General features: G+C 37.4%; 1 protein-coding gene across 6 annotated transcripts in view; it reads right to left on the bottom strand.

Annotated features, from left to right (window-relative positions):
• The window catches only part of LOC103974028 (uncharacterized), a 35,950-nt gene that overhangs the window by 11,282 nt on the left and 5,575 nt on the right, over positions 1-19,093 (bottom strand). For 4 of the 6 annotated variants that reach the window (XR_010488750.1, XR_010488751.1, XM_009388756.3 and 1 more), the window contains exons 2-8: positions 14,527-14,669; positions 13,128-13,244; positions 11,295-11,409; positions 8,538-8,675; positions 7,874-7,969; positions 7,693-7,806; positions 4,283-4,351 (exon numbers count right to left, since the gene is read on the bottom strand). Coding sequence is in view for 4 of the 6 variants with exons in the window: in XM_009388756.3 (XP_009387031.2) it covers positions 4,283-4,351; positions 7,693-7,806; positions 7,874-7,969; positions 8,538-8,675; positions 11,295-11,409; positions 13,128-13,244; positions 14,527-14,669 (792 nt within the window). In the remaining 2 variants the exon portion in view is untranslated. The remainder of the gene's footprint in view (positions 1-4,282; positions 4,352-7,692; positions 7,807-7,873; positions 7,970-8,537; positions 8,676-11,294; positions 11,410-13,127; positions 13,245-14,526; positions 14,670-19,093) is intronic. The other 2 variants (XM_065117680.1, XM_065117681.1) reach the window with 2 other exon arrangements.

Raw genomic sequence — 19,093 nt, 5'->3', positions numbered from 1 at the left:
CTACATGGAAGTATAATTATCTAAAGGATCCTAAAGATCCTAATGCGGTGACTTGCATCTTCTATGATAAGACTACTAAAGGTGGTATTTTTCGTGCAAAACAACATCTAATAGAAAATTTTAAGAATGCAACAGCTTACAATAAGTGTCCACCTGAGGTAAAAGAAGAGTTGTTGGCTTATATGAATGAAAAGAATATGCAAAAGAATGAACCTTACAGGAATTTACCAGAGGATAATATTGAATATATCAGGGATGAAGAATAAGATTATTCTATGAGTGTCAATCCAAGTGAGAAAAAAGTACACAACAGAAATTATAAGTACTAAGAAGGGTAAAAAATGACCGATGGATCTATATATATTTCAAGGATCACAAAAACAACAAGGGCAAACAGGAGGCTCAAAATTAAGACAAACAAATATAAGTGATGCTTGTGCTAAAGAAATAAGAGGAAGAATAATTTAGCATATTGTTAGCTTCTTCTATCAGGCTTATCTTCCCCTTAGTACAACTCGTTTAGACAATTTTAAGGAGATGATTGAAGCTATTGGAAGATATAGTGCGAGATTAAAACCTCCAAGTTCTTATGAGATGCGAGTTCCATTGTTGAAAAAAGAGTTGAATTATACAAATGACTTACTAAAGTGCCATAAAGAATCATGGACAATACATGATTGCTCTATTATGTCAACTGCTTGGACTGACAGGAGTCGCAGGAATATAATTAATTTTATGGTTAATTATTCTTTAGGGATCATGTTTGTGAAATCAATAGATGCTTCATCTTTTGTAAAATCTAGAGACAAGATATATGATTTGCTTGACAAGTTCGTGGAAGAAATTAAAGAATAAAATGTCGTTCAAGTCATAACCGACAATGGAAGCAACCAGTGCTTTAAAAAACGCTAAGCGCCAAAAGGTGCCAAGGTACAAAAATGCCCGAGGCGCTAGGCGCTCGCCCAAGCGAAACGAGATGCTAAAATATAAAAATATATAAATTAATTAATAAATATAATTATTTAAATAAAAATATGATATTAAATTAAAAAAATCTTACAAAATCACAATATCACATTAACAAAAAATCTCAAAATTCAAAACAATAACAATAATTTCAAATAAATAAAAATTAGCAGTATTAAAATCAAAATAATATATTATTAATCTAATAATTAAAAAAATATTGTTACTAGTATACAGTTAACAGTATACTGTTAATAGTATACTATCAAGTCAATGTGAGTAGAGGGAGAAAGAGTAATAGTAGCGACAATGGCAGCAGGAGCGGGAGCGACGATAATGGCAAGCAGCGATAGCAGCAGTAGTGATAGCGGTAGCAGCGAGCAGCGACAGTGGTGTAAGAGTAAGACTGAGGCTGTTGACTCAGAAAAGCAACAACAGTAACAGGAGCGGGAGCGGCGATAGTGACAACGACAACAACGACAGCAACGGCTAGCAGCGACAATGGCAACGATAGTAGTAGAGAGGAAATGTTAGTGGCAGAATCGCGAGCAGGGTTAGGGTTGGGGAAGTCACGAGAGGGATGTTGGGAGGTTGATATTGGTACTTTAGTTGGTTCAATCAAACCAACTGAAGCACCGAAAACCGAACCAAACGTAAAACATTGGTTTTGTCACCTGGTTTAACCCAGTCGCTCACCCGAAGTACCCAACGCTTGGGCTAGGCGCTCGCCTCTTTGAAGCGAGGCGCTCAGGTCTCGCCTCGCCTCACCTGAGCGCCTATTGAAATCGCTGGAAGCAACTATATATTAGCTTGTAATATTCATCTTTTGAATTTTTTAATTTTTCATTACTTTATTTTTAATTAAATGTGTTAAACTCTTAAGTCTTATCATTTTTGTTATCTTTTGTCTTAGGTAAATTACTTGAAACAAAAAGACCACTTATATTTGACTCCATGTGTGACATATTATATTGATTTAATATTGGAGGATATTGAAAAGATCCCTAACATCAAGAAAACTTTAGAAAGAGCAATCTTTGTTGTTGGATTTCTATAATCATGCTGGAGCTTTCAATATAATGAGAGCACAGGCAACAAAGAATTGGTAAGATATGGTGTCACCTGATTTGCTACTTCATTCTTGACATTACAAAGCATGCATCGTCAAAAACATAACTTGAGAAACATATTTACCTCTGAGAAATGGATGACAAGAAAATAAGCAAAAGAAGCAAAAGGCAAGAGGGCCACTGATATCATCTTAATACCATCCTTTAGAATTATGTAGTTTATATATTAAAGGTAATGGGCTCTCTTATTTGAGTCCTTCAATTGGTAGATGATGAAAATAAACCTGCAATAGGAGATGTTTATGAGGCTATGTATATAGCAAAGGAGACGATTAAAATGTCTTTTAATGAAAATAAAAAAAAATATGAGAAAATTTTTACAATAATTGACGAAAGATGAAATTATCAACTTCATCGTCCCTTATATATAGCAGGATATTATTTAAGCCCATAATTTCTTTATAAGATTAAATCTGTTGGGTTTGATGCAGAAGTTTTAGATGGATTATATCAGTGCGTTGCAAGCCTTGTGGTGCAAGATAAGACTATTTATGAATTATCTCTATATAAAAATGCCGAAGGTCTTTTTGGAATTCCAATGACAGTTCAATCTAAGGCAACTACATTCCTAGGTATTAATAATTTGATATAATTAATTTTAACTATAATATGTTACTATGTTATTGCTAATAATAACATAAATTTTACAATTGAATGGTGGAGTTAATTTGAAAATTCCACCCCGAACTTACAACAATTTGTTATCAAAATACTTAGTTTGACATGTAGTACTTGGGTTATAAGCGAAACTGGAGTGTCTTTGAGCATGTAAGGATCACTAAATATTTTTGTTTCAATTAATTTATTTATTTAAATAAATATATTAATATATTTTTAAATTATATGAAATGATAGATTCACTCAAAGAGAAGAAATCAGTTGGAACATCAACGATTACACGATCTTGTCTACATAAAGTATTATCAAGCTTTGAAGACGGGTCATGGTTTACGAAATATAATTGATCCAATCTCATTATAAGATATTGATGATTCAAATGAGTGGTTAGTAGGAGAAATGAGTGTCAACTTGCAAGATGCCGAAGATGAGCTTATATTTGAAGACGATAGATTAATATAGGGAGATGTAGCAAGAGCTTCTAGTATTGGAGAATTATAAACATATACAAGATAGATGATGAAGAGAAAAATGAGTGCAACAACATCAAACTCGACTCCTGCTATTGTTAAAGACATAGAAAATGAAACATATTTTGATGAAAATAAAAAAAGGAAGAGGACGAACACAATGAAAATGATTTGTTTGAAAATAACAATAATATTGATTATGATGAATGACTTTGATAATTTTATTGTTTTGAATTTTTAGACTTTTTGTTAATATGACATTGTGACTTTGTACTTTAGATTTTCTTAATTTAATATCATATTTTTATTTAAATAATTATATTTATTAATTATATTATATATTTTTATATTTTAGCATCTCATTTCGCTTGGGCGAGCACCTAGCGCGTCAGGCGTTTTTGGACCTTGGCACCTGTTAACGCATAGTGCTTTTTAAATCACAGATAAGATCATATTAAGCCTCCTTAAAAATATTCTTTCATAAAAAAATCGTTTTTCTTTTCCCCTTATCGAATTTAAGTTACCCTCCTCGATCAGATATATAGGCCAAGGACCTCAATTCTATTTAAACTTTTCCTCCCTCTCCCTCCATGCCATTTACCCTCTCATCAATGAGAACCTGACCAACCCTGACCAATTACTAAGTTTCTGATTCCAAGGCCGTATATTTCCTACATTAATCCTATTTGTTAAACATTTTTGGATCCCATGAACTCATATCACAGTTAGACATATCAAATAGGTCATGTGCCGAGAAGTTAGAAAAACAACAACGACTAAACCTTCGATGCCACAAACTAATTTATGTAGTTGTTACTAAGCTAGCCCCTAAAGACAATCAAACTTCTCCAAACTTATTAGATCTAAAGTAAATTCAAAGTAGCATTGAGTTATTGACACCAAATCCTTGAGCTACATTTTCTTGGACCAGAATGACTCGAGTCAGTATTTGATGCCGAGGCTACAGCTTTGTTTTTATCTTATGGGATTTAGGCTGCAGTCATGCAGCAACATGAAATTAATACCATCTATTTATAGGCTCTCCACATCAAAACTAATGGTGTTGAATAAATGGGAACAAGTTATAGAATCACATACGAGCATTGTAGGTAATTTCTGAATGAAACCCACAGTATCAGTCAAGAGGAACTCACTTCCATTTTTCATCTGTTCATTTCAAAACATGTACCATTAGAAATTCCCATAAAAAAAGAAAATGCTGGACTGATTTACATTCAATTACCAACATCTGAAACAAAAGAGCAAATATTGTACAATATTAGCAGCAGTAAAGAAACCTATGCAAAAGAATTATAAACTAATGAAATTAAACATATACATGACTAGGGTGAGAGGTAGATTTCTAATATCAAAGGCATGCAATTTTGATATGCTGTGAGCACAATACAATTGGGGAGAATAAAAGAAAAAATCGCTGCCGCTGAAATAGGTCAAAAGTTGGCCTAACCATAGTCTAAAATATCTGGCATCAATGTGGCACAGTTTTTCGGCATGGCTTGTTACAGGACTCCTCATGGTAGCTGAAACTTTTATCATCAGAACAAGGTTCAATCCATGACATTCAATATATAGAATAAACCAGATAGCAAGGTTCACCGTACCATAGCATACCGCTCAGTGTGGATGGTACATATCAATCCAATAGGAGATCGGTACAAGCAATGCATACTGGTCTATCGATATGTCTTATCGTACCATATGTCAGTATATTAGTACATGACGTACCGATGGCTGGTCAATACACTAGTACAGACCGATAAAATGAACCATGCTAGATAGAATAAATAACATATACAGCTATATATTTCATGTCTCCACATAAACTTGTTATATTAGTTGGATTTATGTAGTAATTAGTAAACGCTCAATTAAATTAGGATCAGAACTTGGACATAGGGACACTAAAAGACAAGACCTTACACCTCAAGTGGCAACCAAGTACCAATACGTATGGGATTTAGAATAAAAATGACTGATACTATACCCTCAATCAACGATTTGGATAAGGTTAAAACTTAAGACCCAAAATTTCAAACAGAAAGTGGATATTAAGTTCATAGCCATCAGGAACTGCAGGATGTTCTTTACATATTTAAATGTTTTAACTAAACAAAAATGTAGCAGGGGGTATTTAGTTTGGTTTTATTTGCATGAAGCGATCTGAATGCAGGAATGTAATTTACATGCATAAGTATCTATATTAAGCATAAGATAAAGAACAGGTGGGTTTTTTATTTTGATGGTGTTTTCATAAGTATGGGTAAAAACCAGGATTAGACCCTGAATTGTCCCTATAGATTACTAACACTAACTTGGACAAAAATTTTTGTATGCCAAAGAAAATTTTCCAAGTCAGAAGAGATTCAATATGGGATGTCAACGGGACCTTATAACCTGAAACCCAAACCAAAATCTGACCCAATATGGATACTCATTTTGGATCTATTAACAAAACTTGATGAGCTCTAGATTCTAGTTTGATAACTGATGACAATAATCAACATGCACTTAACCCAAAATGCTAGGTATGGATCAAGAGGATCCATAGGCTTGACAAATTCAAATAAATATCCTAGTGGGTCTGGCCTAATCACATACCTAGTTCATGGCAATCAACGCCTGTAGTTTAGTAGAATGATGATTATCCTAAAGATCCCAGAATCTATTTTTCATCAACCCATAAATCACAAGGATTTACCCAACACAAATTCCAAACAGTGGGCCAGAGCACAGTCAGTTAGCTGGTCAATCAGACCGGTGGCTGTAACTGACACTCCCATTATATTTAGGACTATTTAGTGAAGAAATTTGATCTTTTTTCAAAATTTAAAAGCCTGTGCAACAGAAAATCCTTTGAACTATATTATCTAATTAGGCATACCTCAATTCCTCTAATAATACGGACATCAAAATGTAAACCCAAAATACAGGATCTAAGGTACTAGCTTTGGGTCAACATCTGACATGGAAAACATAAATTTCTTCTTGGACTATAAAATGACTTTTACAGCTCAAATAAATACACGTGGTTCCCAATTCCATGGTGATCTTATCTGCTTCGATTTTGTTATTGTATTCTTGGGAACAAGTATCACATAGGTACATTGATGAAATTTTCACATATCAGCCACTCATCTCATGCACTAATGACAACTTACCCTTAATGTGAATCCCTTTTCTTTCACTTCTTTAATATTTGAGAAATGCAGGAAGTTCTAGCTCCATGATCTGTGATTTTGCATCTCAGAAAAGTGGTAAAACCAAGGATTGGAATATCGTATCGTACCGGAGTTTCGACATTCGCTCGGTATGGTACAGTACTGTATACCAAGCGATATACCATTCAGTATATATATATATATATATATATATATATATATATATATATATATATATATATATATATATATATATATATATATATATATATATATATATAATTTATTTATTTATAAATAAATAAAAGTAAAAAAGAATTTTTCGGCAACGTTGCCGAGGCAATGTGACGTCGCCTTTTCCTGTGGGGAGAAAGAGGTGACATTGCCTCGTATTTATATAATATATATATATATATATTATATATATAATATCGCTCAGTAGTGGACGGTCCATGTACCAGCCTGCTGACGGATCGGTACGTACTGCCCGGTACGGGCGGTATTATTCAAAATTATAATCCTTGGGACAAACCTTCCCTTCTGTGACACATTTTCTTTCTTTTTCTCATTTCAATTTTGTGGTGTGACTATATAACATAGCCAAGATCCATATAGCCAGCCCCAAACAGTTGGGACATCATATCATTATTGTACTATATAGCATGAGAAAGTATTAGACCGTTTTTGTGTAAATCTTTAATGGCAAAGGTGCGAATGAAAAGCGGTGGTCTGGGGAGTTGATAAACATGCCCTGTGGTGAAGCGGCAGGGAGGTGGGTGGCAGAGAATAAAGCACAGAAGTTGTTAGATTACTTAAGTTAAGGTGTTGAACAGCTAGCTGTAAAGGTGGTGGATGCAAAGATGAGGGTAGCAAGACAGAAGACATCAGAACATACATGGTGAAAAGAACTAATGAAATGCCCCCCATATGGTCTATGTAGCAGAGTCACAAAGAAGTAGGAATCAAATCCTAAGATTTAACAGCATTAAACAAGATATTTTTAACCGAGGTGTAGGCAAGACATGCAAGGAAAAAACAAGTATGCAATTTACCTTGTAATATGGATCTTATCTAAATGAAATTATGAAAGTGTTATTTCAATTAATTTCATTATTTTCTGTTTTGAAGAGTGGACCTGAACAGGTAGATGACATGTTCTATAGAGAATCCTGCAATGACTACAAAAAACACCTCTTTTTTTTTGTTTTTTTGCTTAAGATGCTTCAAGTAGTAAACATTTGTTCAGTTTTCCTCAACTCTAGCAAACTGCAGCTTCACTCAATTAGAGAAGCGTAGTTTGAACTAACCACTTAAATTGCAAAATGTTACCTGGACCCTTCTGGTAGTTGGATCTAGTGTAGCAAAAAGCTGATCCTCAGCAAGAACATCAGCTCCGGTCAGGCGATTCAAGAGTGTACTTTTCCCAGCATTTGTGTAACCAACCTAAATACTTTTTCTTCAATTTACTTCTACAGAAAGTTTAGCATCACCAGTAATCATAGGTTCTTACCAGGGACACAACAGGAACAGGTACTGATAGGCGGCGATTACGATATTGCTTCCGATGTTGCCGAACAGACTCTAACTCTTTTTTCAAAGCACTAATCTGCATTGATAAATCTTTACACAAATGAATTAGTAAAGTGTAAAATTAACATCAATCTACAGTATAGTAGGATGCATTGCTCTACCACAACATTTGGTCCTAACCAAGCAAAAGAAGTTATAATAACAAAAAAGAGGACACAATAGGACCTAAATATTTGTGTTCATAACAAGAAAAAAAAATTACTTAAAAATGGGAAGACCTTAATAGAAATCTAAAAATAATGTTTGTAGATATGGAAAATAGGTATGATATTGTCAACTTAGACAAATGAGGGGGCTTTAAAAGTGAAAAAAGAAAAAAAAAGGTTCCATTGGTGTTTTTATCTATAGCAATGATTTTGTGGGAGAAGGAAGGACAGTCAATATTTGCATGCCACTAATAAAAGGCACAGGAAATTCTAAAAAACAATATTTGCATGGCCTTGTAAGCCCCTTCAAGCCATCACATTCACCTTATAGAATCCTATATGCAGCACTGCTTCCATCAATATAACTTGCTTGAACCACAGTTATAGTACTCTCTGCAACAAGGAAAAAAATGTAGGTGAGGAAACTCAAAAGCTGACCTGAGTACGCAAGATACGCTTGTCCACTTCAATTTGTTTCTCTCCCATTCCCTTAACCTTGCCACCTGCCTGACGTTCAAGATGAGTCCACATTTTTGTCAACCTGGGAAGCTGGTACTCCATTTGCGCTAAAGCAACCTAAAAATAAGATTTTTATCTCTTAAGTATGATAAAGAAGCCCAAACATCATCAAATATTCGATGAAAGATAAAGAACGAAACACAAAAGCATGAATCAAAAAGCAATGTCAGGCTTACAAAGGTTGGCTCAAGATTACAAGATATATAGAAGGCATGTGGAGCAACAGATTTGAGACTAATGTCAGCAATCCTTAACAGATCACTCATAGCACAGGAAAAGTGGAAATAACAAAGGAAAGGAAGAGTTAGCTTCCAACCTCTGTGCAAAATGGACATCAATAAAAAACACATTTTCTAAAATCCTTGCAAATTTTTTACCCTTTAATTAATTGGGGTCTAATCTCTACACAATCATAGGGAATTCTTGTTCATGTTGACATGGGTTTTACAATATTACCCTAGGTTTTCTGTTCCATGTTCATGTGTCGATACGCATGTATGTACCGGACCCATGCCACTCCACTGGACCAATATGGATCCAGGATCTGAGATTCGATTTTTGTGTATGTAATTGTTTTAGGATTGTTCGTACACACACCAAAGATAGAAGACAGAAGATATTTTGAATTATAAATGTGAAGGAAAAAAGACAATTAGGATACTTCAGTTTTAGGTTCATGAACAAGTCATTTCACCAAAAAGATATGTCCAGCTGCTGGGAATAATTACCTTACAATAAATACATATATGTTTGTTGAGTCAATGTCCAACAATCCCATTGTTGTATAACTTCTTCTCGATTTTTCTAATCCATATCTTAACTAGTTTCCACAACCTAATCATAAAAGTGTAGCACTTGATTCAATTCTCATGGAGGTTTGGAAGAGTTTAGCATATCACAAGCTATTAAGACCCAAGAATAATAGCTTCACTAAACCAAAATTAAAACTAAGAATTGGAGGAGAAGCTTCAAAATATAGCATTTTATAAGAAAAAAGGATAAACCAAAATTTCCAAGACTATTGAGGACTTAAATTGAAGAGATATGCTGTAACAATCAAAGAGGTGTTAAAATTGCTCTTGATATCCAAGGAATTTAATTATCTATATCATTGCCTGCTATTGTGATAAGGGTGGACCTTGGTACAATAGTAAGGTTACTTCATTGTAACATGGGAGACCGGGGCATGAGTCACAGAAATAACCTTTTTAAATATTTAAATGTGCTTATTGACCCTCCCCAGACCCCACATTAGCGGGAGCATTGTGTACTAAGTATGCCCCCTTTTTTTTTCTGCTATTGTGATAATTTGCAACTTCTATTCAATAGAACTTTAAGATTTATGCTAGCACTTGTATATTATAACTTGAATCACGTAAACTAAAAATTGTCTGATTGATTATTTGCTTTAGAAGAACTACATGAGAACTAACTATTGCAATCTCTAGGATCGCATCCACATAGATATATACTTTTAGTTTCCTGGCTCAAAATGAGACGAGCAACATGAGAACAAATGTTCCACAGTAAATATGACTAATAGATGCATTTTTGGCAAGGTATGCAATTTCGAATGGTATCGCCCGGTACGGGCAGTACGTACCAGTCCGATAGCATACCGGTATGCGGACCGCCCGCTACCGGGCAGAACGTTTAAAAGCGCCCCGTATCGGACGATACGGGGTAATATCGAGCAATAATGGTCAAAATTTCGACCGTTACCGCCCGGCACAACTCAGTAACGGTCGAAATCAACCGTTACCGCTCGGTAACAGTCGATTCGCACTGTAACAGTGCTATAGTGCTCCAACGGCCAAATTGATCGTTGGAGCCCTTTCTCATAGTATTTAAACCCTTCTTCTCCCCTATTTCACTTCATTACATTCTCATACTCTTTTAAACTATCTCAAACTCTTTTTTTCTCACATTTGTGTTCTCCTAAACTCTACAAAAAAACGATTTGTGACGAATATGATTCATGACGATCAGCACCATATTGATGCATCAATGGCAGACGGTGTACCAATACACTATGTCATAGGATCAATTTCATGATTGGGTCCAACAAATATATCATATTGATATGCAAATGTATAGAATCGAGGACCCCGATCCACCACCCGTGAAGGCCCGTCGTTCGTTTTGGTGGTAGAATCAGGAATCAGGTTTATTTACATATGTAATTATTTAATTCATTTGAATTTTAGAATTTATATTGTAACAAAATAGTCTAACAATTCAAATGATTTTTCTGTAGATATTTCAATATTTACATAAGGACAATCCGTAATAGACTGAAATACGAACCTTGTACAAGATATTCTTAAAAGCCCAAAAAAGATATGTGATATTATTCTTACCTAATTTACATTGATTTTGCTAAACTTATGCAATTATAATATTTATTTCTAACTTAAAAACCCTATCCTAACTTTTTTTTTATTTTCAGGTATCTTCGGAGGGTTTTACACCTAAATTAGGTGTACCGTTCGGTACGCCCTGGCGTACCCCTCGGTACACCCTGTCGTACCGCTCGATACACGGTACCATACCATACCGAGCTAACCTCGAAACACCGGTATAATACGGTATTACATACCTTGATTTTTGGTACATTATTTTGATTCCCATGAGATCCAAAATAACAGAATCAAAATGCTGAGTGGATATACTTGCCTGTAAAGCTGCTTCATGAGTTGCAGCCCTTTGGTTGAAGATATCAAGAATGAGAGCAGTTCGATCACATACCCGAACATCCCCACCAACGGCGTTCTCCAAATTGCGTAGCTGTCTGGAAGTAAAGATTCCAAATGTTACCAGGATTAAAGCTACTATGAACAATAAATGCATTGGTACTACTCTTGTCTACAGAATGATATGAAATAAAAGCACACATGAGAAAGAAAAGAACCAAAAGAAGGCAAAGAAGGACTGCTATTTGAAGATCTGCATTGGAGTGTTTATTTCTTATATTAGTCATGCGCTACACAATCAGTCATACTTGTAAACTTGTCAAAATGCCCCTTTTATATTAAAGAAACATCATCAGCAAATTTTAATGATGAACAAAATTTAACCAGGTTAATAGATAGCATCAGACAGCATTGGTCTTTATATTAACCTTTAACTTAGATATACTGGATTGAAAGAAAAAATTAGCACATCGTTTCTAATACCTATGAGTTTCTCTTCCTCTAAAATGGTGAGTTTCAAGACCGATTTACATTCATAAAATTTAACTAGTGGCAAAATATTAAAAACAAAATTGTACCATCAAAACAACTTTAATATATATTTATTTGCACTTCTTAAAGAGGACATTCCAAAATAATTAAATGCCATGAAAAGAACATATTTTCCCATTTGACACATATTCTGCATTCCCTTTACCTATTATAATATTTATTTTAATTAAGAATATCAATTGCAATAAATAATTTGAATTGTTCCCACTCTGCAAAGCATGTCATCAAAACTGAGGCATAGTGACATTTTCAGCAAACCTATGAAATTTTCTTATGAAAAAAAACTATAGAAATTCAATTTTCACAAATTTGTAACTCTTCTCTAAATTTTTAATAATTTAAGTAAGTTCTTATTCAACTTTTCATACTAAATATAATTATTCACTTTTCAATTTTTCTGGTATTTATAATAGTTTTGTTTTAATTCCAAATCAGTCAATTGTTTATATGTTTTAATTATGTTTACATTTTCTTATAATTTTTTTCTTATTTTTATCAATTTTTAATCCTAAAATTGTCTATTATCCTTTTCTCAGGATCAAGAAAACTTATTTTATTATAACTTGGTGATAATTGTCATCAAATAGATATATAACTTCAGCAATTTTATTTCCACCAAGCATTATTTTTTAATTTAGAAGAATTACTTCATGACTTTCAACTTGCTTTCTGTCAGGTTTTGTTAATTGCAAAGCATGAATTTCAGTACCATGGTGTGCTCACCAAATTGACCATACTAAACTAGTGCAATTGTTTTCAAATATGCAATATCTTGCCAAAGCATACCAGCACATCAACTCTTTTATATATTTATTGGTGCCATGTCATAGTACGTCACCATACCAACATATCGTATCCAAGATATAGTTCCCTATTATAAAGTATGTGAAAAATCAAAGAACAGCAGTTAAAACCACATAGAAAGTCAAAGGGACAAGAATGCAATTTTCTTCATACACAATGGAAGATCATGAAATTAAGCAACTAGCTTCCTATTAAATGATCGTAGACAATATTTTATGAGATATAGCTGTCCTCATGACTCAGCTATGCATGTACCTTTGTGCAAATATACTCACGTGCTACCAAACTCAGTTGACGGAGATTAACATAGAAGCTTTTAATAGTCTTGCATTTTTAATCATATTGGAATGACATAAACAGAATACATGTTTTTACTTTCAGAATTATGGATATGTGTTTGTGCTTTAAACTGATTAAAATGCATATTTTCCTTGTGACAGTAAATATATGAGAATCTTACCCTGCTGACAGTTCATCATCAAAAATTACAGTTTCAACATCAAGGGCATGAATTGCACTCTTGATTTCAGCAACCTTGCCAGAGCCAATATATGTCCTCGGATTTGGATTAGCAAGCCTAACCAAAAGCTTTGGATCAGTGTGCATAAGTAAATCTTAAGTATTACAGCAGAAGTACCAAAGCAATACAACTGAAAGTCAAAACTAGACAGCATACATCATAGGAGCTAAAAACCAAGAAAGTTCATTTACCAAGAGACCATATCTCATCGTTTTATATAGCTGAGGCAAATAGCAGAAGAATGCATTAGACTATACATCACAACAACGAGAGAGAAAAAGAAAAAGTGTTGAATGATATCTATTGCCAGATTGGAGATACCCATACAAAAAAAGGACAGCCACTGCACAAAAGATTAAATAGCACTGTACTGTCTCTTGCTGCAATTCAGAAACACAAAAAAAAGGGCAGCCAAAACAAGGCACCTGCCAACTCAGTGTCTGGGGAGACTTCATGCAGGCAGAATTGGCCCTATAAGTAAAAGAGGCTATTACTCGAATACTCTACACCAGAAAGCAAAGTAGAAACTTTACCATGGTGCTAAAGCTGGCCCTTTAAAATATTCATACAAAAAGCAATAATTTGCAATGACCAAAGTGGAGGAGAATCCAGAGATCTTTGAATTTTGGATGCATTAGCAACTGCACTAAAGAAAAAGTAGAAGACACAAGGGAAAAAGTTAATAATGGAAGTGTCATCTGGCCACTAATCCTTCTAGAACATGATAGAAAATCATTACCCAGAGAGAACATTAACACCACAAAAAAGTTAACATTTAATAATCCGTTTAGACCTTCTTAAGGTTCTGCCTTTTTGTTTTAATTTCCCCGACTCAGCCCCAGGTTCAAAGCATTGTTAACAATTAAAGAACACCAAAAAAAACTAATATTAAATTGACCAGATGGAAAGCAACCATGAATCAAAGTGCTTGAAATAACCACTCAGAAATTCCTTAAAACAAAGTTTTTAGAAAGCAGATGGCTGTGGCTAGTCGTGTTTTCACATACTGTTGCTGTGGAGACATACAAGAATCATTTTATAAATCTCAAAGGGAGACAAATACACAAAGGTGTACAATTAGCTATATATGACACATTGTGTGAGACTGGATCAGAAGTGAGGAAACTAGTTAGGTGTACATTTTAAACAGAAACAATTGCAGCTAAGTTTCCTTTTTCTCATGTAAGGTTAGAGAAGGGATTTCATGGCAGCTAAAAAGCCCTCAACAAGATTATCTTTTTAAGTATATACATCAAAAAATCATATATATTTTGGGCCTTTATAAATGCATACAAAGAACTATCCACTAAATCAGTTTCCATAAGAGAAGGGAACTTACTTTTGATAAGTAGAGCCAACAACTGAAAGTCCAGCAGTATCAGCTAATTGTGCAAGTTCTTGAAGTGATTCCTCAATACTGAATGTGTTATCTTCAGTACCTTTACATTCAACTCCAACAAGGTACGCTTTTTCTTGAAACACCTACAATCTTAAGATGATAATTTCTCAGATTTAAAATAACAAAAAATAAGAAAGTTAAATATCAGACTGCAATTAGGCAAGAAACTTTACCAGAAAAGTGCAAAAATGGGGGGGGGGAAAAAAGTTCAAAGAAGAAAGTGTAAAAACCTTATTGATGATTGATCTGCAAATAGAACCAGCAAAATCTAGATTGCAAGTCAAGATTATCTTCTTACCTCTCTTTTGTACAGAAACACACAACACAACAAATGATTCCCATGAAGTAATTAGACCTAGTTCACAAGAGCTTGTTGATGTTTGTAGCATGGTATGCAGTACTGAATTGTCACGGACTTAGCTGGTTTTGCCTAAGTCGTGCGGCACCCTTACGTATCCGTCCACAAAAGTTAGCCTCCCCGAAGCCTCCCATGGTCCCTTAGGACCTACGAAAGAGAAAACGGGTTAGAGAGAAAGCCTCACTCGGGATCCACAAGCAAACATTCCAGGAAACACTTCATAGACAATGCAAATTACAAACAGACTTTACAGGCTCTGAACAGTTGCACAACAAAGGGTCAAAATGGTCCACTACAGACCGAAAATCTCTCACAAATGTCCACATGACACAACCTTTATTTACAAGCCTAAAGCGACCACCAAACCCAACTAAAATTGGACTATTAAGCCTTCGGCTGTCCCTCTACATGTTAGGCAAAGAATGAACATACCAAAAGACACGGACATACATAAGCATTACATTAAACATCCTGTTTAGAAGTTTGTCCGTGACATTCTCCCCCACTTATTCCTTCGACGTCCTCGTCGAAGCTTTTGCCGACACTGCAACTCCTCGCCTTTACTGAGTCTTTAATCTTCTGCTCCAACTGCAATGCGCCTCCTGGCTCCCAGCTGCTCTCCGCTGCTATTTTTGAGTAGTCGAACCTTTGATCCGCCATGCTGCTTCAACTCGCCAATGACTTTGACTCTAGTGTGGAGTTGGCTGAGTTGTGTTGATCCCTGTTGGTTCCTGCGGATCTCCAAATAAAGGAAAAGACTATCCTTACTATGTGTCAATCTCTCAAATGCCTCATGCTGCTTGAATTGGGTGGATGCTTGTTGGAGCTTTAACGAGCATCGTCTGACAAACTTCTGAAGTTTTGGGTCCTTCCTCCACAAAATTTGCCCATTGACTCTTCTTTCACTTAGTTGTCACTTTCAAGTAGGTTCGCATCACTTCCGCTTTCGATTGTCATTTCGTTGGGAAATGAAGCGGACAATCTACTCACAATAACACTTATCACCGTTGGTGAGGATTTGACAACTATTGTCTTCCATTATCTTCGAAGGGTCTTTAAACCTGTGCAGAGCTCCTCTGCTGGATAAATAAGAGAATTGGGGTACTCGGTTTCGTCCATTCTCTTAAGAGTTGAGAAGGCAAAGGTTACTCAACTTCGCTCGCCTCCTCGAGGTTGTACTCCATGCATCGAGCTGGTTGCTAGCCTTCGCCTACTCTTTGCTCACACTTCTGAAGCACTTGAAGTGTTTGCACTCCTTGCATTGAGTTAGTTACTATGATTCACCTTCTCAATGCCATCGAACTTCTGGAATGCAGGAAGTTTTCACCCCAATTTGGAGACATTCTCTAATAGACTTGGTCGTCTCTGAGATTGTACCGTCTTCTCCATCAACCCTGCCACCTACTCCACTGAGTAGCAAAGGTACAGCACCGCGTACGGCCTGCTTCGTTCCTTGGTCGTGCACTCTTGTATGACCCGAAGTCCTTCACTTTTGGCTATCTTGATGAGAAGCTCGTTGACACCGGTCTTACGAAGTTCCTTGGCCTCTACCCTTCAGCCTTGTCTCGGTACTTGGAGTTTGCCTCTGCATGCTCCACCTTCTCAGCCCCTTTCATGACCATGCGCTCTCCCTCCATGAGAGCAAGGGATCAATGACTTTCACGGAAGTCCCGCCTCTGCGGTACCATAGCGCTGTCATGCCCATGGCCCTACTATCCGTCGCCTCGCATCTGCATCCCTTTTCTTCACGATCAGTAGATATGTCTCTGTGGCACTCCTCCGAGTCCACCTCCATTCTAACTAATGCTTGATTTTGAGTAGCTAAGTCCCTCTGGACTCGTCGTCGCTTCCTCGCCCCTTTCGACCCCTTGCTTCAACACCTCTGTGTTCTCCAAGCAACTCCCTTTGGTCGATGGAAAGACAGACTGCAACTCCCATGCATGGCCTCTACCATCACGTTGTAGGATTTGCACCGATTCTGTTCTGCTTAGCTTCCTTGGTAGTAACGTTCGCTTACTCGACCTTGTTCTCTGACTTGTCGAGCTCCCTTAAGCGTATATGGGCTCTGGAGCAATCCAACTCTCCAGCTGCTTTGATCATACCTCTGCATGATCAAGTCCCTCCCATGGGACTCACTGGTACTTGCATTCAAACGTTTTCCTTGGTGGAACACAGCCCTCATATGCTGATGACCAAGGCTTTCATCCGATGCAAAATTCGGTACACGCACGGAAGACCCGCCTCTACGGTACCATGGCCTTCACTCCTTGAATCCATAGCCCTTCTTGCCGTCGTGTTGTTCACCGAAGTGGAGCTTCCAGTAGCTCTCGATCATACCTCCATATGATCTAGTCCCTCACGGGATAATGTCGTGTGTATCGCATTGCCACGAACTGTTCCACCACGATCCGCTGCACCATGTCGCCTCCTGGTAACATCTCTATTGCATTCTGATCCTTGTGGGATGAACTCGAATTGTGATCCCTCCATATGTGGCCTCTGCCAATACATCGCAGGGTCTCTTCCACCTTCGATTTTGTTCGCTCCTTTGGCAATCGACCTTCATCCACCCACTCTTGGGTCACACCTAAATGAAGCACCACTCTAGGACAGTCCATCGCCTAGTAGCTCCCGAAGTCCACCGACTTCGCTGAAAATGGTGCACCATTATCTGGATCCTGGGCCTCTACCCCTACCAACACAATCTTCACTGCGCACCGCTTCCTACCTAGCAACTTGACTGGCAACACTGTGGCATATTCTTCAAGAGTACCCGCCTCCGCGTCCTCTTGCCCCGTGTCAAGGCATTCTGAACCCAACTTCGCTTCCGCAAGTTGAGTCGCCTTAGTTCCTCCATCAAATGCTTCTCCGAGATAAGGTACATGTGCCCAGAAGCTCCCTTCGTCTTTGGCACCATACAAGATGAGTCTGCTCCAACAGAATGAAGGACCCATGAAACAACATGATCCTGCTCTTACCTCTGCAAGAGTTCATGTCCTTGACCTCTGTCCAAGGAAAGCACTGTGTCTCCGCTCCATGTTCCATCTTCTATGCTGGCTCCCTTCATACGGCTTGGGTACTTCGCCAAGTTACACCCAAGTTACTCCGCTCCTCGTTTTGCATTGAGTTGATGATGGCCCTCGTGCCCACCATTCTACGGGTCAGCCCTCCCTTGAGTCCAATCTTCACATCGACTCCAAGTGTGCCTACCTTTGTGTTGCTTTGGGTCGGTCCCCCACTTGATCACGCAATGCATCCACCAATGCATTCTCTCAAGCGAGATCAAGCGATGACTCCTCGCCGCTTGCTCGATCCATTGAGCTTCGTGGAGTTGTTGTTTGTTGAGGTACTCCTCAACATGTGCGATCCGTCCCATATGATTCTCCCTCTGGAGAGCCGGGACTTATCCCTCCTGGATAACTGTCCTGTTGGAGCAACATCTCTCTTCATTTCGGAGACTACTATCCCCTTGGACTACTCCGATTTGCTGAACAAACTGTGCATTGTTCTGCCTCCTGCAAACGCACTTGCTAGATTGCGACTCCACGTCAATACAACCCCCACTGCACCACTCAAGGCCTAGCAACATACTGAACTTGTTGCACACTTCAGCCTCCTACGGACATATCCTTCACATGCCGAAAAGAAAGTTTCAATGCTCCATGGCGTCGAGTTTCGGTCGCCTTAGGATGACCGCGAACATTCCATCATCCGCATACAAGCCTATGCATGAGTACCGAATTCTTCGAATTAGCAATTCCCCTCACCTCGGTAAGCTTTGCACAACTCTTTCGATCGCTGAGCAACTCATTCTACCGTGCATGGTCTCATCCTTTACCAAGCGCCTCGCTTGCCTTGAGCACCATCAAGTATAGTTGTCAACGTCCAACCGTAGCTCAAACTCAGCCATCCCAACCTTTGTGCGCTCCGCATTCTTCCAAGCTTGCCTGTTCTCGTGGTGCCTCTTGTGCGAAGGGTTGGCCATTCCTCTGAATGCCAATCTCAGATGCCCGCTCCTCCGAGCGACTCATTTTCCCTACATCTTCATGCCCATTTTTTCCCCAAACGGTCGCGCGTGTGCTGACTGCCCTCAACGTAGCCTCGCTAGGTCCCCCACGTTTGCATGCCAAGTGTTTCTATGAGTGCTTG

The sequence above is a fragment of the Musa acuminata genome, chromosome BXJ2-7 (assembly GCF_036884655.1).
Source record: "Musa acuminata AAA Group cultivar baxijiao chromosome BXJ2-7, Cavendish_Baxijiao_AAA, whole genome shotgun sequence".
In the NCBI taxonomy this organism is placed as follows: Eukaryota; Viridiplantae; Streptophyta; class Magnoliopsida; order Zingiberales; family Musaceae; genus Musa; species Musa acuminata.
This window is presented reverse-complemented; position numbering and strand designations above follow the sequence as displayed.